The sequence below is a fragment of the Calonectris borealis genome, chromosome 25, assembly GCF_964195595.1.
Source record: "Calonectris borealis chromosome 25, bCalBor7.hap1.2, whole genome shotgun sequence".
NCBI lineage: Eukaryota > Metazoa > Chordata > Aves > Procellariiformes > Procellariidae > Calonectris > Calonectris borealis.
Genome location: NC_134336.1, coordinates 2,389,336 through 2,412,432, shown reverse-complemented (window position 1 = coordinate 2,412,432; position 23,097 = coordinate 2,389,336). Strand labels below are relative to the sequence as shown.

The following is a 23,097-nucleotide window of genomic DNA, read 5'->3' as shown; positions in this document are numbered from 1 at the left end:
TGGGCTTTCAGGTGCCAGAGTCGGAAGCTGGCACAAAGCAGAGCCAAACAAAGGCATTGCACAGGAACCAGCCCTGTACTGGTTCAGCAGTCAGAAGACAGATACAGACGAGCAACATTCATCTGCTTTGTTCTAATGGGTTTGGTGCCTCCCGAAAGAAACAAGATGAGCCATGAAAACGGATGTTTAGAAAATCCTGCATCTCCATAAATCTGCCTGACAGCAGGAGAACCTCTATCAATATGATTTCCTGGTCCAAGGTTAGTATGTATATACTTGGCAGCTAAAAGCGAATTCAAACTTTTTCAACAGAACATCCTCAGACACAAGAGTAATTCAAACCTTCCTACAGACCCACAGGCAGCCTTTCCAACAATTCTTTTCCTAAAAAGCTCATCCAGAATCCCAGACATCCTCCAAATTTTGAAATCTCTGCTAACCTTGACAACATAAGTCTGTTTCTTGTTTTTAGGCTGGAATCTGCATATTCATTGATTTATAGGTCATTCCTTACTCCCTGTCTTGCTGTTATTGTGCCTCAGCACATAAAGCTCTAAACTAGACAGGAGAGATTGGAAGCAAACAACTGGAGAATCATGATATGAAATACATGGACTGCACTGTCCATTGACAAGAAGATGCTTAAACTTATTAACACCTTGGAGCTCTAGAGACTTACTTAATTAGCTTATTTACTGGAAAGATAAATGAGCAGGTTGCACAAGGTGACTTCTGAATGTGGATCAGAGGAGGAGAGAGACTGACTTTCCTGCGGCACAGAGCACGGGTCTCAGTGACAACTGTGGGGTGCTTGGCGGGGCTCTGCCTGCTTTAACCTCCCCACGCCCTCAGAAACCACACCTTCAACTGGGCTCATCCTTTAGAAATTCAGCGTATGAAAAACACCAAAGAAAGGTTGAATTTACAAAGCAGAGGGAAGAAGCAAAGCAGCCAAAACTGCAGCATTGCCGCTCCTGCCGCACCTCAGCTCTCCCCCCCGTGAGCCCCCGGGGCGCTGGCGCAGCACACTCGCTGCGCGCCTGCAAAGCAACCGTAGGCAGCTGGGTGCGTAACTCTGCACAACGGTCTTTACGTGCGCTCTTGTCCTCTGACCGTCACCGGGGCTAAAGAAATCTGACAACATACTTACGCACACAGACAGGCGTCTTCCCAGACCAGCGGTGATCCTGCTGGCAGATCCGCACGGACATCCCGATTAGGCGGAAGCCGGGGTTGCACTGATAAACCACGCTGCCGCGGTAGTTGTAGTTCTCGCCGTTGATCTGCCCGTTGACGATGGGACTGGGAACACCACAGTGCCCCGCTGCAGGAGGGAGACAAGGAGAATCACCGAGAGCTGACGCCTGCCGCTCCTGAAGGCATCGCACACCACCCTGGCTCTCTGGGTGGATCCGAATTCCAGCCTCTGCACTCATAAATAAAACCAGAGCAGCAATAAAAACAACATATCATTTTTAAAGCTCTCCTCTCCAGTCTCAGAACACCTCACACCTACCGAGCAGTAAGGAATCAAAATCTGCTTCCTTTTTATATCTACTTAAAACCCTACAGCTTCAGCAGCACTGACTCCTCGCTTGGGTTCCTTCCTGAATCAGTATCTAAAATTCCTACTCCCTCCTGAAACACAATCAGGACTCCTTCCCCACCAGATCTCGGACACTCCGCACCTACCCAGACATCTCACTTCTGCTCCACTCCAGAGTCCGTTGGCCATGCACTCCCGTACGCGGGACCCTACCAGGGTGTAGCCAGTGTTGCAGGAGAAGATGGCTGTGGCCCCGTAGCTGGTCAGCGTGCCGATCTTGTTCCCGTTAGGTGGAGTTGGCAGGTCTCCGCATGAGATAACTAAAAGAGATCCCAACGTACAGTAAGCGAGAACAGGCAGGGAGATGGCGTTTTTTAAAGAAATTACCACCACAAGTTACTATTGAAGTCAGAAATGAGTAGGAAAGATTATTAAACAGTTACATGGATAGTAACAACGATTCAGAGTCGTGTTACATGAGGTGACAAATGTAAGTGCTATTAATATTTACGCTTCAGGATGCAAGGGAAGAACTAAAGATTAAGACTGTCTAGGAAGAAACTACAGAAGTTTTTCACACAGGAAGTTTTCAACACAGAAATATTTCTATCATTTATTATATTCCATTGCTAGATACAGTCAGGAAGCCTGACTTCCAGAAAAGCCACAAAATGGCACAAGATTTCCAATTAGAAAGTGACACCCAGCTTTTTCTCACACAGTGACTTCCAGGACAGAGCTGACATCTAAAGATCAGACCCACAGAGGACACCCAGCCGAAAGCCGGGTTTGCAGGGTGCAGCCGGAGCCTGGCCAGCAGCCCTTGCAAATGCAGCTCCCAGCCACAAACTTCAGCTCTTTATTTTATCTGCTTTAAAGATCTGCAAACCCTCTGGTGCTTTTGCACTCGGCAAGAAATCAAGAGACTCACGCTGGGTGCTTCTGACCTTAGTGCATTGCCAAGATCTTGTCATTTGAATTTAGGTGGCAATAACGCCGAGGAAATAAAACAAGGTCAGGCTCACGCTCCCGGATCTGGCTGAAGAGCTAGCAGGGGTAAAACTACATCTGTCACCGAAGTTGGCAGTTGTATCTCTAGAAACAAAGGGAGGCAGGAGGGAAGGGAAAGCTGCCATTCTGAAGGAGAAATTTTTCTGTCTCAATCTGCACTTAGAGAGAAAAAAACTCCACCTTTGACAAAAGAAATGATCCAAAGCACCGCAGTCATGTCAGAACGACTGAGCGAGCTCCTTGTTTGCCAAGAGTGTTTTTGATTTACAGGTGACACTGTTACCCTCGTAAACTTGGCGTTTGCATAAAATTGGAAGAGGTTAGGTTTTAAATCAGAATTTTTTATTTTCTTTCTTAAAAGCAAACTTCAGAGCATCTGGCACCAGTGACAGCTAAGCTGCTGGGACCTGACAGTAACAGATGAGCTAACGTACTTGAGTTCTTGCAGAACTGTTTAGATTAAACCAAGAATCAGATCAACAGATGACCTCTCCCTGCATACAAACTCTCTCCTAGCAGAGCAGTGCTGGAGCCGCGCTCTCAGATGCTGCCAAGAGCAGCCAGGGCTGTGGTGTGTTTGCATGCCAAGAGCAGCGCTTGCACAGCCACCGAATGGAAGACAGAAACCCCGTTCCCTGCAAGGCATCCCGTGAAGGTGGCCTGCCCCGGCGCAGCTCCTGAGCTTCACTGCTCTTACTTTTACAGGTCGGCATCGGTTGGCCTATGCTCCACCTCCCGTTGGCTTGGCACTTGATGACCCGCTGGCCTGTGTAGTAGTACCCAGGGTCACAGATGAGCATTAGCTGGGCGTTGTAGTGGTACTGGATCTCGTAGGTCAGCCGCCACCGACCATGCTCCACTGCAATGCTGTTGATATCGGGACAGGTGACAGCTAAAAACCAGATGTGGTGAGTCAGGAAAAAGAAATGAGACAAAGACATTAATAGCTGTTTAACTCCAGGGCACTTCAGCAAGCGTGCTGGCTTTTTAACAAGGGGGCCAGTATTAGCATCTGTTTTACAGGTGGGAAACCAGAACACCGTGAGAGGGTGCATCAGACCCAAGTTACACAAGATTAGAAACCCGGTGTCCTACTGCACCTGTGAGGCAAAGCTGTCCGTGCTAGAGCAGAAAGACATCACGGGAGGGACCTCCAAAATTCCCCGTGGGACTGCACCGGCTGCAAACACTCACCCACGCACTGCGGGGGCTGGTTGCCGTTACTCCACTGCCCTGCCTGCAGGCACTCTGCGCTGGGCTCCTCCCCGCGCTGCAGCTGGAAGCCCTGGTTGCAATGGTACACGGCTTTCGTACCCACTGTGTACTCCTTGCCAAAGACAACTCCGTTCTTCGGGGCTCTGGGAACTCCACAGGAGAGAGCTGGGAAGGAGGAGGGGAAAAACCACAGCCGAGAAATCAGTCAGCTTCCAACTTTATCATGGATTTGTGGTAAGTGAGCTGAAAGCCCAGATCCCAAGGTCTCCTATTTACAAAAGCTCCAGCCCCGTTTTCAACCCCAGAAGCTGCAATGAACGCCCACTTTCAGAGAGGATCAGATTTTCAGCTCCTGTCTATCAGTGTGGTAATAGCAAAGCCAACACTGAATACCAATTTCTACTGGAAGAGACTTTGGCTCGTACTTTCTGTAATATCTGTAACACAAAATGCGTCAACACACTATTCAAAAGTTTTCACACAGAGATAAAGGATTACATAGCAATAATATTTTGTATTTACATCCCACAGCAGCAACAACCTGAAACCCCTTTCCAACAGCACTTCTGGATTACATAAGGCAGCAAATTGTATAATTATGTTCTGGCAGAAGGAAGGCTAAATTTAGCGTTATGGCTGAGAGGGTAAGGGGGGAATTCAGGGAAAAAATTGGTAAACAGGCACGATGCCAAATGGATGCTCAAGATGGCAGCACTTTGGAGAAGATGCTCTCCACCACTCCTGCTGAGATCCTCAGTTCTGTGGCCAGGAGAGTGGCCGAACAGGGCAGAAAGGGGACAGGCAGGTAACAGAAATACGAGCAACAGCCAAATACAGACAGACCAGAATCGCATTCATTTGTACTGCAAGAGTTTCGCAAGACACGACAAGCCCTGTTACCCTCTTCCCTACCGCTGGGAAAACCAGCGCTGGGAGTCTGTCACTCAATCTGGTTTTTTTCCTCTATCAGCATTCAGAAGAGCTGGGAAACCAAACCCAGACCTGCCTCCAAAAACACCAGGCAGGGTCCCATCCCTCTCCGAGCCTTGGCTCTGGGGGAAGCCCATCTCGCTCGGGCTGGAGGTGCACGGCCCACCCGTCTGGACAGGCACGGGATGACAAGGGGGGAGAGCAGCCTGGGACCTGTAACGCTGCCATTGCGAGACCGCCAGCCAGCGGGGCTGCCAACAGCCTCTGCGGGGCACCGAGATGAGCAGAGCCTGCTAGCAAGTGTCGATTTGGAGGCCAACACCTAACCCAAACAATTGTCTGCATTTTAAAAATGCTCTAAATTAAATCCATTTCTTCCTGGAATAGCCTGAGCTGCTCCCACTCAGCTAATGCACGAACTGGGAGCTGAGCCTAAGTCTCCTGAGCCACATGCTGATACTGCAACACACATTCACCTTCCTGTTGTTGCCTCTGCACACAAATGAGGGCTAGAAAATCAGCAACCTCAGGAAAGTCACCTTCTGGTGACACGGACCACACTGAGCGCTGAAAGGAGAGACCAAACTTACCGTGTACAGCATCAGCACAGCCATTGGAGCTTTCCACCACTCAAGGTCCAAGACGCTTTTACCCCACTACTGCTACATGAGTCGGCCAGAGCCCCAGCCTGGAGCACAATTACACAGCACCTTGCAGATGCTGGTTGCTAATAGGTGTGAGTAATTCAGCAGGCTCGTATTAGCACGATCAGGCGTATCCCTGGTTGAAATGATAATCACATGTATGTCACTTCATCGAGCTAAGGAGCTTGGCGAATCTCTCTACAAGGCTGGGTGTCTAGACAAGCAGCCACGCTGAATACCAATTTCATTCTGAGGCAAAAGAAGAGGGGACCCGGAAAGTCCTACCCTTTCCCTCCCACCTGGTAGTTCTCTTATTATAACTTTCTGACATTGCATCCAAGCAAAGAGGCTGGTGAGAAAGCTGGCCCCCTTCCCATGCCACTGCCCCCGGCAAAGCCTTCTCCTTTCTCCGTTCAATTCTCTTCTGCAGCCTGATGCTTCGCCAAAACTCATCACCTCTATTTGCCACCAGGAAACTGAGGCACAGAGACTGACAGGGAGGGACGCCGGAGCGAAGAGAGACCAGGGCCAGCTGTGCTCCAGGTCACTGAGGTGGAGCTGCCAATTGCCCTCGTTTCTCCGACAAGGGAAGGGTGACTTACTGCTGCCTAGTCCTGCCTCCCCGCAAGCTCCCTCTGCCTGCCTCTCAAGTGGTCTCTTTGATCATTTAGAGCCCTCCCATTGCATAAGCCCTGCCCCGATACAGAAGTTAGCAATAATACAGCGCTTCTTGGCCAGACTAACTAAAAATGTCTTTAAGCCACCAGAAATAATAAAAAAATATAACCCTCTTCACCTGTAGATGGTCGGGCTACAACACGAAGATCAGACAGGGAGAGCCAGTTGGGGCTGCAGCCTCTGCTGCCCTGCACCCCCGGCAGGATCCTTCCTTCCCTGCAAATCCAGCTCCTTGAGCAGAATGTGGTATTAGTAAGTTTTTATTTACAGAGCCCGGGACAAAGCAGAGAAGCTTGATTTTTGGGGTGGCAATGAACTTGCCATCTGCTCCAAAGAGCATTTTTGAGGCTCAAATTGTGGGCACTGCAATCCACCAGAATCAGAGACGACGAAAGAGAGTAGTTGTGCCAGGGGAAAGCAAACCAGCATTTGGCTTGGAGAGAACCACGGAGAGCATGGTCCAGGGAAAAAGGGGAAGGAGCACTTATGGGGGTTCAGAGGTACAAAAACTCTGTCTGCAGGAAGATGATGTGCTAGGAAAAGGGACAGAGGCTATGAAAGCAGATCTGCAGCTGGGATTCCAAAAACAAAGCAGCTTAAAAATAGGAAAGCAGAGACAGAAAAGGCATATTAGATCATGTTGTGCTCTCCCCCATTGTGCCAACGCAAGATTGTTCCCTGCAGAATATTCTCTGCTGCTTCCATAAATGTCAGCTAGGACAGAGCACGTAGTAAAGATTATTCAGAGGGGATCGGGAAGGGGAAGAGGATTATGCGCTGGCAGAAAGGAGCGATGGGAAATGTCATTTGTCAACTAGACCATGTGTTTACGGGCACCCCGTTCCCTCCTCCTGACACAGCTGATTGTGTGAGCATTTTATGCAGTGTTATGGATCGAGTTCCCAAACCTCTGCCATGCAGTCCTGGCCACCAGAAAGGATGAGAAATGGAGTACAGCCCAAAACAAAAGGTTGCCAGTTGGCTTTGAGAGCAATGTAGGGAAAAAAAAGGACGTTGGATTTTATGTAGCTGAGGCGGGCAAGAAGAGCGGAGCCAGCCCTGGCTATCAGCTGCTCGAGGCCAGGGGGGGGAGCTGCTCCGCCATGAATTCTCCTACAGCTCCGGCTCGCTGCCGCTCACTCACCTCCTGCATCCATCTCAAGGCACTTGATAACCATGGGCCAGCATTAAGATTCCTGACGTAAATACGGGGAAACAGAGAGAGGAGGCGACTTTCCCAAAGGGGCTATTGAAACCTCAGGATCTAACGTGACCGGCAAGCTCTCCTCCTCGCTGGAGAGAGACAGGCTCTTCCGGAGGGACATCAAGCACCAAGCTCCTGACCAAGCTGCTCTCTTGCGTGGTCAGTGGGGAGACACGCACCCCTCCAAAGGGGAAATTGGAGCAGGAGCCTACCTAAAATGCTACGAATTGGCATTCTGTCTGTGTTGGTGACTGCCATGGAGTGCCGCCATGGGTTGTGTCCACGGATCTCCCAACACGTTACACATTCAGCTGAACCAGAACGGCGCAGGGTGCGTGGGTTTAGTGCTTCTTATGCAGCTCCCATGGGAAATCCTCTTCCCACACCCCTTCATCCCATGGCACAGACCTGGGGTGCTCAGCAACACCGCAGGAGCCCCCCCGCATTTCCAGGCCAGGCAGTGACAAGCCACGGATGGTCTGGCTCTGATCCCCTCCCTGGCGGCCTGGGAACGGGTGCGCAGGGACTCGTTTCTGCTTCGATCGTTGCTGTCAGGCGATGCCTCATCCAAGAACATCTTCTCCCAGCCTCCCCACACATCCTCTATCTCCTCCCTGCCTCCGTGTTGAAAATCCATTCCCCACACACCATTACACCTCTTGGAAGCAAATACAGATTTTGGAACCGAACACGAGGCTTGGGTGGCATTCCAGCACACCAGGGCAGGAAAGAGTTAGCAGCATTCGTACCTATTCTTGATTACATGATTTTCCTTAAAAAAGACAAGAAATTCCTGACGCCGGGCTAAGGATTCGGGAGGCACAGTTGCCATGACAGCCCCTCGTGCCTGCCGGTCTTGCTGCGCGGTTCATCTGCTCATTCCAGCACTTAGCATTTGTCCCCATCCGCGTTATCGCGGAGGCTAAATCACTGTCTGAGCTTGTGCCCAGTTTCCCAGCTCTCCCTTGCCAACGGGACTGGGTGGCAGGGTCTTGGTTTACTGCTTTCCACTCACCTTTAAATAAATACAGCCTTGAGAGGGCTCCAAATGGATATAAGCACCCACAGGACAAAACCACCCTTTAGAAGCAGGATTGCTTGCGCCCCTGTGCGATTTCCAAAGAGACTAAGTGATTCAGGAGCACAGAAAGGATTTTTTTCAAGGCTCTTTGGTACCTCCCACACTAAATAATCCTGCTTTTCCTTACAGCTTGGACTGGACAACAATGCAGACACCGCAATGAGATTTTGCCTACGCTGTCTCTGTTCTCTGGCTAGTTTCCAGGGAAGTCAATGCAATATTAATACCCAGTGCTCGGTCCCCTTGGAACACGGATGAATGTTCAAAGACACTGAAAGGCTTCATCAGAATAAAGATGGGCATTTTATCAACACAAAGGAACAGGGATGATTGGCGGATTGAGAAAAAGGTGCAATCAGAAAGTGAACACAGCGAGGGAGACAAAATAGCGCAGAAGCAAAGCCCCCTGGGGCACGCTGCCCTGTCCTCCCCTCCGCTCCCACGCCTGGAAGGAGCCCTGTGCTAAGTATGATGTATCATAAAGATTACGGTTAATTAGGAGGAAATGTGGAAAGAACAACTACATGCCTAAATCTTATATGAAGCCAACAGAAACTGGGCACCATCTGAATCCCAAGAAATTTCTCATCCCCCGTTGACACACGCAGATCAAAGAGGGCACTTCCAGAAATACCAAAGGAAATTCCAGTCACTAAAACCCAGCAGGACCCGTGCTCCTGCCAGCCTTTCCAGATTCTTCCAAGCTTCTCCTGTCCTTAACCGAGGCTTGGCTGTGTCTTTACTGAGAGTTCAAACACTTCTACAGCAGTAGCCTTTACACAGATGCTTGTTTTCTCCCCCATCCCGAACGCTCCCAGTTACTCTCTTCCCTCCTTGCTCATCTATTCCCAAGGACTTGGATACGGAGGAGCACCTCTCACTGCCTACCTGCAGCTCCAAGCCTGTTCTCAATAGGGAATTGGGGGAATTACAATAGGTTTTTATTTTTACTGCATTTTCCTCAGTCCTTCCTAGGACTCCCAGATCCTCGTAACGATCCGTTTGCCTGCTCTCACCTTGGCACAGAGGGATCGCTTCATTCCAGTGGAAGTAGCCCTGAGGGTGCTGGGAGCAGGCGGTGGTGCTGCGGCCAACGAGACGGTAGCCTGTGTCACAGCCGAAGCGGACCGTGCTGCCAGGGAGCAGACCCGTCTGGCTGAGAATCAACCCGTGGGCTGGCGGTTGCGGGAGGCTACAGTAAGGAGCTGGAGAGAAGGACAGAAGAAAATAAATCAGTCGCTGGATGGGCAGTATCAAGACAAATTCCCTTCCTGTTCTCAGGAATTATGCCGAGCTTACCATAACCTAAGGCTATACAAGAAACAGAGAACTTGCGATGGATAAATACAAAGTCAACGGGGGAAAGAGTGCAGGGCTACTATCCAAGTTTCACTCGGCTCTACAAATAAAAACTGATTTCTGATAACTAAATATTACTTAATTAATTTACTGAGTAAAGTCATTATTTATTTATGACATACTGGCAAGTTCTCAACACAGTTTTATAACTTCCATTAATTAAGATTTGCTAAGTTCCGAAACACAGTAATTCATTTTAAGGAATTCTCAGCAAACATTCAGTATCCAGCAGCGGTTTTGTGCTGAACGAGCAACCAAGACTCCCTGGTCCTGCTCCTGCGAGAGCGGTGGCAGAACGCCTGAGCAGGAGCACAACGTGTTTTAAACCGTTCACTGCGAACGCTGTAACACGATCAGTCACCTGTAAGTTGTGCCTCACGCACCAAGCAGCTCCTAACACAAGTTCTTATGCTTTGTGATGTTCATCTCCAAACATCTCAAAATGGCCTCATTGCAAGGACACAATAATTTAGTTATGCAGCAGTCTTTACTGTGAATTGCATGGGGTGGGTTTCATTCATCCAGAGCCACGTCGTTTATGATTATACATATTCTGGTTCTGATTCTTAAGAGTGGTTGAGAAACCAGCCAAAGCTTGAAGGTTTCTGCCTTCCCCAGCCTCACCAGCTCAGAAGGAGCCCGGCTTTGCGTGCCTTCCCAGGCCCTGGCAGCTTCTGCCGACACAGATGGCCTATGCCCCTCTGCAGCAATTCCATGGAGGTCCTTGGCTGAAGAGATGGCCGTGTTCTGGGCAGAGGTACGTAGTCTCTGCTGTGTGCTTACCAGAGTAGCGGATTTTGAAACCTTTTCTGTTGTAGGCATGATCAGAGGACCAACGGAGATAGACTTTGTTCCCGCTGCTGGTGACGGTCAGAGGGGCAGAGTAGTTCCCACTCAGCGACAGGAGCAGTGGACTCTGGCCAGAGGGACCTGTACGGACGGAGGAACGAGGAAAAGTCAGGGCTGGCACAAACAAACGGTCACTCGTGGGCCTTACGCGCCAGGGTGTTTCTGCAGAAGGAACAGGCGTGTTGTGGAACTGTAGCACAGGAGCTTTCACCATAAGTCCAGAATGGCAGCTCATGCTCAGCGGTTTTTGTGAACACGAGTCCCAGCGCAGACACCTGGCTCCTGGGAAACCAACAGCAAATAAAGCCCAGGCGATCGCAGCAAGACCAGGATTTTGCTCCAGGCAGTATGCCTTTGGCTCAAGTCCCGATGGGAAACCACAGGAGCATCAGCACAGCACTCGTATTCTGCGTTTGGTTACAAAGCTGCATCCTTGTGAATACTGGCAGATCCCCTCTCTCAGTTCATGAGAGCTCATGGGCCTAGAAAATCTGGTCTGCGTGGGCTTCAGGGATGAGAAGTCCCACCTTCTCAGCTCGTCCCTTCCCAGCAACCTCCGCCACCATTTCTCCCAGGAGCTTGCTAACTCCTGCCCCTTGGAAAAATACTTTAGAGTCATGCAAAAATCAAATCGTTGATATTTTCTTATCCACAGAATCAATGAGTCTTAGGAGGAGCTTTCTTTAAGTCCAGCAGACGGTTATAGGCATAGCGGTGGAAAGCTCTCCCCAGAGCGCTCTGGGAACAGAGATTAACAACTAACAAAACTCTGCTGTTTCCTTCCTTTCCCCTCAGTTGCTACGCAAGTCAAACTGGTGAATCTCTTACCGTCAAAGATTTCAAACTCGTCATATTGCTTCTCGCTCAGGAAGTACTCGATGGTGAGGGAGATGTTATACCCAGGATCCACCTTCACCACCCAAGAACAGGTCTGGAAGTGAGGGTAACTTCCCAGGAAGCTCTGGCTCAGGATCACACCGGTGGAGTCTGTCATAACCTCGTTCATCGGACAGTGCACTGCAGGGAACGTGAAGGAGAGACAATACTAAATGCATTTTCCTGTTTGGCAGAGGAAGGCAGGAAACACAAGACACTATGGCCAAGAAGGTCTGTCTTGACGAGCTAGGTCAAGATAGAGCACAACTCCTACCTCTGTACGTCCACGGCACACCTTGACCCTTGGGGCTCACAGAGAATCCCTAAACCCTGACGTAGGCTCCAAATGAAGCGTGCTGTGCTTCCACAAATTCGAGCAATTGCCACATTTAAAGGAAGGGGCAAAAAGCAACAGTACAAACAAACAATTTCAACCGTCTTTGCATTATTTCATCTCTCTTTCAAAATGAAAAGCACTGCAACCGAGCAACTATTCTCAAGTTACAAAACACTCCCCAGGAATCCCTGGAAACTTTATTACTGGGTTAGAGCAAGGTGTTGAACTACAGGCTTATCCCAGGCCACCCACAGAGCTGTTAAGTAGGACATAAGAACTCCAATTCCTTTCTCTAATCAGTACAGCCCATTCCGCTTCTGGAAATATTAAATCCAGCTAAAAGCACTAAATAAAAAGGCCAGCAAAAACACCCCAGAAGAGGCAGCAAACACACAAAGCAAGCAAAAAGCATAAGAAGAAAGGGATCTTTATCCATAATTGTCACTAAAACCCAGTGCAAACACTGTACTTGTATTAATAGGAAACAGCCAGAACTATCCAGAAAGAACAGTGAATTCTTTCCAAAGAATCCTTAATCCCATCAGTGATTTTTTTGACCTCTACAAATTGGTGGCCAGATGTAATTTAAGCAGTCCCTCTACCCCCAGGCTAACAACCATCAGTAAATAATTGAATGACCTCCCTTTCTCTCCTTCAGTTCATGCTATTTCACAAAGAATAAAGCTATAGAAAAATATCCCATTATATGGTAAAAATGTTCAGATAGGAGGGAATGAAGGAGATGAAATAATCACGGCTGGAGTGAGCAAAAGTACCAGCAGGAATCCAGAGGATAAATAAGGTAACATGGTAGCATGGAAACATCTTTGGGATCCCTCCTGAGCAGCAGCAAGGTGTACAACGCAGCGTGCTCGGGGCTTTCATTCTTCTCCCATGTAATACATTCTGTGGCACTAATAGAGAAGCTGTTCCTCGCAGGATTGCCTCGCCGGAGGAGCTCACTGCGCTGCAGCCTGATCTTCCTTTGGCTGTTCATGTATCACTAGCAAACTGTCAGTGCAGAATTCCTCCCTCCGCCCCCGCGTAAGGACATTTGGGTGACTGTTTTAATGACTCTGCGAATGCAGTCAGACATTCTGTTAGACCTCTGCTCAGAGGCTGCTCAGGGAAGTACAGGCTTCCTGAACCGGGCGCTTGGGGTATAATGCAGGGGTACCCAGAGTGAGGCAAACCCCCTCGGAAGGTGCGGAGACCCAGCGGGGGGTGGAGGAACTTTCCCTATCATTTATCAGAGCATGGCCGCAACAAGTCACCCAGCAAATCTCTCACCGTTATTTGCTGGTTGTTGCTTGAGCCTAGCCAAGGCGCTTGGTCCCAGGACAGGTTGCGAGGTGGGTCGGCAGAACAGCCTTTCCTTGTACAGAGGTGTCTCACTACCCTCCTCACAAGCTCCTGGCAGGTGGTTTTGCACTACTGGGACCCTGGAGATCTGAGAATTAACCCTAAAGATGCAGCACATGCAACGAAACCTCCCCCAGCTCCCATCCAGCTTGCTCCCTCCCATAGCAAGCCCCCACATTTTGCAGCAGTCTCTGGGTAGGGAAGCTTTGGCTGCCACACTGGGCAACCCCGGCTTTACCTTCACACGTGGGTGGAGGTCCTTCAAACTGGAGATGAGTGCCTAGTTTGCAGGTCAGGATTTCATTTCCAATCAGGGTAAAGCCAGGAAGGCACCTGTACCTCACTATGTCACCTACAGACAGAAACAGAAAACATCTTGACTCAAGAGAAGGATCAATTCATTAAGGCTGAACCGTGGCCGGGGAACAGGGTACCATGGGGCGCAGAGACCTTTCGACCGTGCCTCTGCCATCCAGCTCTGGCATGACCGTGCAGAAATAAAAGGCGTAGAAAGGCTTGCTGGTGTCTCAGCTGGGATAAACTGCCGTCATGCCGCTGAGACTATTACGATTTGTGCAAGCTATTTCAGGTGGAGACTTCCCTCAAAGAGAGCAGACAGTGAGAAAAGCTGCTTTAAAAAAAATCACGGCTACTTCACTGGTTGCAGACATACTTAAAAATGTGGATGTAACCGTGAACAGCAGCAAAAAAAAAAAAACACAAAAAGCACAGTCGATATGGGTGAAAGGTTCTCAAAAAAAGAATAACGGCCTCTAAGCTTTCACACAATGCTTTGTCTGAAACACCTGAAAGTATTATTGTGGCAAAGATTTCTGAACAAGCTCAGGGTTTTCACAAAAACCAAACCACTTCTGTAATAACAGAGAGGAAAAGCCTCGGGACAATCGGATCAGTTTGACTCCGCGTGAATGTCGGGTGCTGAGCAAGGCCACGCACAGCTCCCCACGCCAGACACAATTACACCTGTGAAGAGCCCTGAAGCTCCTGGTGTGGGGTGACAACACACGTGTGTCTTCCCGTGGGCATTCCCAGCACCTGGGCCAGGGGGAAGGAGGGCTAAGAGGACCAGGAGAGGCTACCTATGTTGAATTCTTCATTCTCAGTGATGATTTCTGCGTTGGGAACGATGGTCGGAGGCTGACATCTGAAGAGCTGGTAGGCTGAAAGAGCAAAGGAAGAGCAGCAGAGGTTAAGCTGGGGGTGAAGGCAGCCACGGCCGTCTTGGTGCTAAGCACAACAGACATCAGAGCAAATCCTCCCTCTCCACAAGTAGAAGGAATCGGCAAAAGTGCAAACCAGCCCTTTCCCCCCCAAACCCTACCGAGATGGCTCCAGGTATTTGTGCCCCAAAGCAGCTTCCTCCAGTTTCTTACACCTAATAGGAAATGGATTTTTGTCAGTCTGCGGAGATGCAGGTGCCCTTTTGGATGAAGACCGGAGGATGACTGACTGGTGCGGACGTGAGGCAATGTTACCGGCACCTTTTGGGATACTAAGAGAGACGATCTTGGTGACCTCAGTGGAATTAGATCAGTCACAGAACAGGGAGAGTCTCAGACTGCTCCAGCACCAAGTAAATCACAATAATTATTTGGAGAATTTCATCCTTACTGCCTGTCCTCAAACAGAGATCGCAAAAGTCACTGATTTACTTTTAACTTGGAATTATTCATTAATTTCTTCTGCGAATAATTCCAGGAGTGCTAATGGTTGCAACTGCAAATCCTGTGTGCAGCTTGCAGTTCACAAAGTAACCTATGCAAGGTGGATGTCAGTGCCTCACAGAAGGCAAAACAGGGCAGACCTTGTACTCTTTGCCCAATTAGGCGTTTTTTCAGGGGTGCCATGTGGCTAAACGGGAAGAAGAAATCCAGTTGAGCCGAAACAATTCCTTATGGCTCATGCACCTGACCAAATACATTGCAAATAGCAAATTTTCCACCAAAAATTAAAGACCAGCTAACACTGAGCAAAACAAATGCACTGCTTACAAGCATGTGGGTGCATAAGGCTTGAGCACTGTGCTGCTTATGAAAATAAACACACGAGAGCTGTGAGCACGGTTAAATTGAAAATATGGTACTGGGAACTAAATGAATATTAATGAAAGACATTTTCTGCTATTTGCTCAGCACTTCTCTGCATCTTTGCTCCCCCTGCACCTGACCCTGGACAAGCATAACTTCCTCTGAAATTTATATCAGCCCTTTAATTTAAGATACTGGAGCTCAAGCTGCCACTGAATATTAATTCTTACTAACTCCACGAGGTCGAACTCTTCACACCACGGCAAGGCTGGCAGTCCTGGCAGCAGCCTTAATGAGGCTTAAATACACGTTTAAAGAAGCAGACGCCCCATCGTCTTACCCCAATTTCTTCACCCCCTTACCCGGGGTAGGATAACACTTTCCCAAAAGGTGTGCAGAAAAACGTGTCGTTCGGAGGTCCAGGGAACGGGCCGGAGGGAACGCAGCCCTTCTGGATAACGTGAAGGACGGGCTTACATATCCCATGTGTGCAAGGGGGAGGAAAAAACAAACACATGCTACTACAGTGAGCGAAACTCAGCCGGGGGTGGGGGCTGTCAAAGGAAAGTGCCAGCTCCGTAATTCAGTCAGCCCCTTCTTTGCAATCCAGCACGGGAGCAAAGAGAACGGATGAGCAAAGGAGCCGGGAGAGCCTGCACGTGGGACGGGAGAGGAGCGAGAGGCAGCAGGGGAGAACCCTTCTGCTCCACAGCAAAGAGCCATCCCAGGAGGGAACACACTTACTTGCAATCTTTTAAACAGATGTTTGACAGTGGGGGAAGAAGGAAAGGAAACCATAACAAAAATTTAAATTAATTGCTGTTTAAAAAGTGCTTGACAGCATCTATTGAAGTGGAAAGATAACCCAGCATTTACAGTATTAATCTCCTCTCTTTAATGGGCCGTATTTCAATACAGAGGTGTGATTAAGATGGCTTCAGCATATGGGCGGTACAGCACCGGTAAAGCTCCTTTCAGCAGCACATCCATTTGTTCTCACCAGGACAAAGCAGAGTCCCGTCCTTGAAACCACACCGGGACCCCCTTGAGTTACTGTGCCATAAAACCCTTTCCCATCACGCTCACACATCAGTTCGCGCTGGCACCTGAACTAACCCATTTAATAATAGGTGCAACATCATCATTTTTCAAGGGATGCTATTGAATCTTTAAGCTCTGCGAATCATTCTTTTGTCTCCCTTCCTCCACCCTAAGGAAACATTTCTTTGCAGGCATTTAAAAGGGCAATGGTTCTCTGACACGGAGCTGATCATCGCTGTATGGGAAAAGACAATTTAAAGCTGAAGGAGGACGTCTCCTATGTCCTCGACCTGCCAGCATGCAGACGCAGAAATGAAAATATACACTGCTGTAGATCCCGAGGAAATTGCATTTCCTGCCTTTACACCCCAAAGGGCGATGTCAAAGATTTAACTGACCGCACAGCCTGAGCCCGGTGTGAAAATTTCCCCTTCTCCCGCACCTTTCTTGGTGTGCAAGGCACCACACGCAGAACGAGAGCCTGGGAAAGAGGGAAGAATCTCACCCTGGAGGCAACCACCTCAACCACTGACATCTTTGGGGTTAGGCTTTATACTAAAGTCCCATCTATAAAGGGGGCAATAAGCCCGTAAATGACACTTCAATAAAAGGCCAAGCAGTTGCCGGAGCGCCCAGCCGGTTAACAGGTTATAAATGGCTGCTGGCCTGCACCGATACCTACCAGCACCAACCCCAGACCTCTCATGCCTGCGAGTGGCTTTACACCTCACATAAACCATAAGCTAAAGAAACATCAGCATAAAGCGCCATCAAGATTAGAGAACAGCAACATATGCCGATGGGCTCTAACCATAGCAACGATAGTATCTAATTCATATTACAAAAGGAAGCATTCGCTGAACTGCAGCGGTGTTTACATACTGCTCATTTCTGAGCCAAACTGCCTAAACCATAATTTTTTGCATAACTGTTATATACGCACCATTGTCTAGTAGTATAAATCTTACAGTGTTTTGCAGCAGTAAACCAATTCCCTCCGAAGCCTAGCAAACATTCTTTAAATTCAGCCTATCCATATAATACTTGCCTTTCGGAACTGAACATAAGCTAAGACATTCTGCAGAGATTCATCGGGTAATTCATTTAAGACTTTCTTGATGTCGTTGCTAGCAAATTACCAAAGCGAGAGGTGGTCTCCATTTGCACTTTCCAAAATCCCAGTACTGCCGTAGGAACTTGTTAGCTAATCCAATTTAAAGTTGGGCTCTTGTTTAGTGGTGGAAAGCAAATGCTCTCATTTCTATGTACTACCCAACATCTCTCTAGCGTGAACTCACACCAAAGAATCCCCAATTCAGGGATTTAAAGGAACCCTTTTCCTCCCCAGAGAAATGAAGTCACCTCTCAGCTGGAACATAGCTGCCATTTAAAACAGGCCACCCAAGATGACCCAACTGGTTTAGCATAGCATTGGAAAGACAATACCGCATCCTGCCAACACTGGATGGGAAGGAGCGTTTTAGGTAAACAAAGCGGAGCTATCCATAATGGGATCTGCCACGGAGAGGACGATATTTACAGGCATCACCTTGAGAGGCGTGGGGTTGACATGGCTGCTAGTTTGCAGGCACTTGATCTGTGCTTGAATTATCACCATGTTACAGATGGATTTCCACACCTGCACAGACTGTGTGACCGCTTACCAGCGCTCGATTGCGTAAGAGACCTTCGATCTCAAACCTGTGAAAACCGAGCCCTTTGTGGAAGGTCTCAGGTAAAAGTGTATTTTTTCACATCTTCTCTACCCCAGGACTAGTCCTCTCCACAACAAGCCACAACCGATCCATGCCCCTCCACATCCCGTAGGCAGGTAAAACGCGTATGTTGCTCAGTAAGCAATACAGACCATAGAAATAAATGGCAAAAATCCCTCCGTTGGCAGCATCACTGTGGAATTTCATCAGGACCTGATTGGAAGAGCTTTGGGCTGATTTCTTAGCAGAGTTGCCAGTGAACACACCAAGCTGTGGGGCTGTTTGCTGTGGACCATCCCTAAAATCGTGTCAGAAAAACAAGGAAAGAGCATTATTACATGTCTTTAATCCTAGGCAACAACCAACCTCCTATAATGCCTGCATAGGAACTCTTTCCTGCTCTTCCCTCCTTGTCCTTCCTTTTCTATATATCACCTCAGCAGCTCCCTAGGCACCTGACCCGGACCCCCAGTCCCCCTCCCCGCTCCACTATAACCAGGACAATTTTCTCTGCCAGTGCAGTGCTCACCCAGTAGACAATTACAAACACAAACTTCATTTTTAACTTCAGAACTTGAAGAATTAGGGCCAGTTTTCCAAAGGAGCTTCACTCCCTGTTTGCACAGCAGACACTGAGATATTCTGAAAGTCAGATATTGATCGTTACAAGCTCAAGAACTTGGCCACAAGCTCTTCAGCCAGTGCAGCTCCATGTGCGCCCTTGGCTGACTGAAGTTGGTAACATGCCATTCCTCTTCCCTTCTCCAAATAGGAAAGGAAGATCCCAGCCTGTAAGGCTCCTGGGGTGAAGAAATCAGTGCCACTTCATTAACCGCAGCAGAGTTGCGCCCATTTTACATCAGAGGTCAGAGCTCCCAGTTGCTGCTATTTAAAAGGCAGCCGGGGGTCACAGCCGGTTCCGGTGCCTAACGTCATCCCAGCCTTGCCTGTGCAGTCTGGGAGATCAGCTTGGATTGTAGGGCTGCGTACCTCTGATTGCAAAAGAAAAACCAAAAGAGGACACTGGTAGATGTAAATGGTTTACCGATGGCTTTTTCTTCATTCAGCCTCTATCCAGAGACAGGTAGCCACAGATAAAGTGCAAAAGGAAAGAAAAATGAGCCCCAGAAAATGTCTGTCGGAGAAATCAGAAGCGAAAGGCAATTCCTATTATGCGAGTCCGAACAAGATTCATTTCAACTAAATTCAGCTTGAGATAAAGACCCCGTTTACCATTCATAAAGTCTCCTCTGTAAAGCCCCTTAGGCTTCCCAAGAGATGTTTCCTTATTCCATTCAGCAGAGCATGTCAGAGATGAAGGGACAGGCTGATGAAAGCATCCAGCAGGACAAGAGGGGCTGTGCCGCCAAACGCCCTCCCGCCGCAGCTGGGATGCCGGCCTGCATCCCCCCCGCAGCTCAGCCCCTGCTCACGGTAATTGTGGCAAACCAGTGGGACAGTGACTGCTAATCCCAGGCACTGCAGGGGTCTGATGTGCTTCATTTTTAACTGCTGATGATCACAGAAATTAACGGCAAGACAGGCCTATAAGGTCTTACAGGCGCTGCTATATGGCCAAGGGTGGGACTACTCCTTGTGAGCCGCACAACACCGAGGCAAAAGCACCATGAAAGCTAAGGATTCCTGTACAGACTCCCCTCTAGACCCAAAGGATGACATTTCCATCACTTGGCACGAGCAGCCTAGTCATTCAGTGATCATCCCCTTCACTGACCTTGCACTGCCTGCCTGCATTTTTCAGAAACGTAACATTAACAGTTTGGAGACCGTCACCTTGTCCAATTTCTAGCCCCTTGCAGCAACGGTCCTCAATCTAAAGGCCCTATCAAGCACACGGAGTTTAAAAAATTCCAAATCCTCATCCCAGTGTCCCCAGAGGATAGTCCTTACTCTCAGACACAGCACTGCCCAAGCACCGTGGCAATGGGTGCTCTATTTATCAGCAAGAGCACCTTTCTGAAATGGAGCCTTAGTAGCAACCCTAGTCAGTCCTCACACCTTTGCTGTACCCACCAAACAGTGATGAAATCATTGTAGGGCTCTGTTTGCAGCAGAGTGAAGTTGAGATGGATTCCATATCCCACCGGCACTGTGAGAAGCCAAGTGCAGTCCTGGGAATTGGGGTACTGGTTGGGGAAGCCAGGAGAGTAAACTGTACCGTTCTGGGTGGTGACGTTCCCCCCACAAGGCACTGCAGGTAATCAAACAGAAACACAAACCTAATGAAGAAATAACTCCCAAAACAATAACTCTTAAAGATCCTCTATTTCCCATTTTTCTTTCCTTTATTTTGGATAAAAAGACAGCAATTCCAGAGGATCCCACCCCAAAACCTTGGCCTAACTTGCCTCGAATAATTCATATCTGTCACAGCTATGTTTAACATTTTCAACGTAATTCCATTACAATAAATTTATTAAGCGCTTCAGAGTTGAAAGGAGACTGTCAGGGTGTTTTGTACAGATGTGACAGCCAGGTGTGCAAATAAACTCTATCTTCTGCCCTAGTAAGAGTCTTTGGGCTCCACCAGCTGTCTGCACCCATGCATGGAAAATACAGCCCCTGACGAGATCACACCAGTGGGCAAATCTATCCACTTGTTCCTACAGCATGGCCTGGACCAGAACCACCGAGCAGCTGGCTTTTCGCAGAGTACATCTGAGCAGGGGGGAAATGATGATTTCTATGACAGCAGCATCCAATTCATTAATCAAGACGACAGTTCTATTGCACTAGGTATCTTCCAGGTCCAAATGAACTTGCAAACTAAAGAGAGGCAATTAGAAACAGCCTGGGCAGCAAAAAAGAGAGACAGAAAGATGACATCCCGCTGAAGGCAACGCAGGAGGACCACAGCAGGTCCCTAGGTCTGGAAGTCCCATGTACAAGCATCAGCTTCTGGACCTCTCTGGCATGGAAGATCAATTGAAATGATGATAACATCTGCAGCGTGTTATTGGCAACCTGCAACAACTGAAGGCACAGGGATAAGTGCAGACAGTGTCACCTGCCTGAGCCAGCGCTGCTCTAGAAGCCATGTAGCTGTATTAACCCAGTCCTTGGCTTAGGCCAACACATTCTCCCTCCCAACACAACTTATTAATTCAGGCTCAGTGCTGAACACTCACTCTTTTTCATACAGGAGTAGCTCCACAGACTTCTACCACCCTGGTCCTGACTTGATGTTCCAGATGTGTGGTTGGAGCTAAGCCCCATATATTCCCTGCCTGGTTCTGCTCTGCTTACTCACGTGGTCTGTTAAGCTGAGAAAAGCATGTGTATTTATATAACTCCATACGCTCATTTTCTGAAACAAACACCCAAGGAACCTTGAGGGCCAAGTTCCTTTCTGCCCTGCAAAGCAGCAGGCAGCCTACTGATCACTCGGAAAACTCCCTGGAGTGGTGCTGGAAACATCAGCTTCTGTGCATTTATTTTAGAATTACAGCTTCTCTTTTAATTAAAAGGGCTTTCAGCTGTGACCTGCGTGGGAAAGGTGAGGCGGTTAGCCTAAGGCAGTAAGTCCTCACTGCTTGCTGCTATGCAAAAATGAGCCATTTAAGGAAACAGCTAGAAGAGGAAAGTTCTGCATTGACTTTAACAGCACTAACAGCCCACCAGATGTGCACACAGAGGAAAAAAGCAAATGGTCCAAAACATACCTAACCCCTCACCCCTCTGTGCTATCGGAAGCGCTGCAGAACAGGAAAGCTACTTAAAAAACACAATAAAGAAGGAAGACCTGGATGGTTGCAGCTGGCAGAGCTGATGCCTGAGGTAGATAAGGGCATAATCCTGCTACCACCAGCCCCCCACCCTACCAGCAGCACCCAGCTGAGCACTGGACAGTTTCTCAGCTAACACATCTCTGTTGCATTGCTGGGGTTAGTGAAAGAGCAGCTGAGGATTTGGTTCTTTACGCTTTGTGTTCTCTGGGGTTCAAGGACTTAGGACTTAAAAGAGGAAAAATATCACTTCTCCCTCTCTTTCCCCAGTGCACAGTTCTTGCAGACCAAGTGGTGTAAAGAGGCTGGGATAAAGGTCAGTGCTCCTGGGAAACGTGGTGGGAAATCTTCCATAAGCAGTCTTGAACTTCTTAAGAGTTCATATGAAAACCTCCTAAAGTAAACCACATAAAACTCAGTCCAGTGGCCCAAAGGATGAAAGGCTGAAATAGCCCTATTGGGGTTTGAAAAGAGAATTTGGACATTTGAGCTTCGATGCCTAGAACACAGAACCACCCCTTCAGACTGCGGGGTCCTCCTAGCGCACGTGGTATTGAGAGAGGAGACCATGCAAGGTTACTGAAGAACTCCCATCTGGATCATTTTGGAGATGCCATCATTGCCACACTAAGGAGACTAGACAGGGACACAACCTTCCCACCCTGAGAGCCCCCAGAGCTGCAAGGGTCTTTTACCAGGGACTGTTTTTATTTACCAATGCTAAATCAACGGAAGCTGAACATCGTTGAAGAAATAAAGCAGGCAAGAACGATTATTACAATCACCGTGGACTGCTTCATTCTGGAAGCGCAGCTCCCGCTGGCATCAGCGGTGAGACTGACAGCTAGAGACAGGCCTCACCCACAGCGCAAGATTCAAACACATCATCTCAAAAGATGCACCTTGGTTTCGAACTGTTCAAAATGTTCGCTTTGACTAGGCTGAAACATGTTGAACATCAACTCACTGAGAACACGCTTCAACACCTCGGGGGTGAGGCTTTTTTCAAAGTGCACATCTTGCCTCCACTGGTGCTTGTGTTGCCAGAGAAACTTTCAGCCCAATTACAAAACAACGATTCAAAAGGAGGCCAAGAGCAGAGAGCTGAAGCCTTTTCTCTCCGTGCGGGTGCTCTCAAGGTGGCCCCAAAGCCGTACCTTCACACCTGGGCAATGGGTGGTCCCAGTTCCTGTTGGTGCCGTGCTGACAGGTCAGGACGGGGTGGCCGATCAGCTGGTAGCCAGGCAGACACTCAAAAGAGATGGACTGGCCAACGTTGTAACCGGCTCCTCTTACAACACCATTAGCAAAAGGTTCAGGGTCAGGGCACTCCTGCAGCTCGTAGGCTGGAAAAAAAAAATAAGGAGGAATGTTTCATACTTCGTATTTCCTCACAGAAGCAGGAACAGTACACCCACCATGCTATTTCCTCCTCATACAATGATTTAACTGAAG

General features: G+C 48.6%; 1 protein-coding gene across 1 annotated transcript in view; it reads right to left on the bottom strand.

Moving 5' to 3' along the window:
- The window catches only part of CSMD2 (CUB and Sushi multiple domains 2), a 307,900-nt gene that overhangs the window by 33,316 nt on the left and 251,487 nt on the right, over nt 1-23,097 (bottom strand). Inside the window, 12 exon segments of the mRNA XM_075173206.1 lie at nt 1,151-1,324; nt 1,693-1,866; nt 3,255-3,449; nt 3,752-3,937; nt 9,326-9,514; nt 10,452-10,598; nt 11,346-11,534; nt 13,331-13,444; nt 14,193-14,273; nt 18,049-18,194; nt 19,931-20,108; nt 22,800-22,988. Of these exon segments, the coding sequence (XP_075029307.1) occupies nt 1,151-1,324; nt 1,693-1,866; nt 3,255-3,449; nt 3,752-3,937; nt 9,326-9,514; nt 10,452-10,598; nt 11,346-11,534; nt 13,331-13,444; nt 14,193-14,273; nt 18,049-18,194; nt 19,931-20,108; nt 22,800-22,988 (1,962 nt within the window).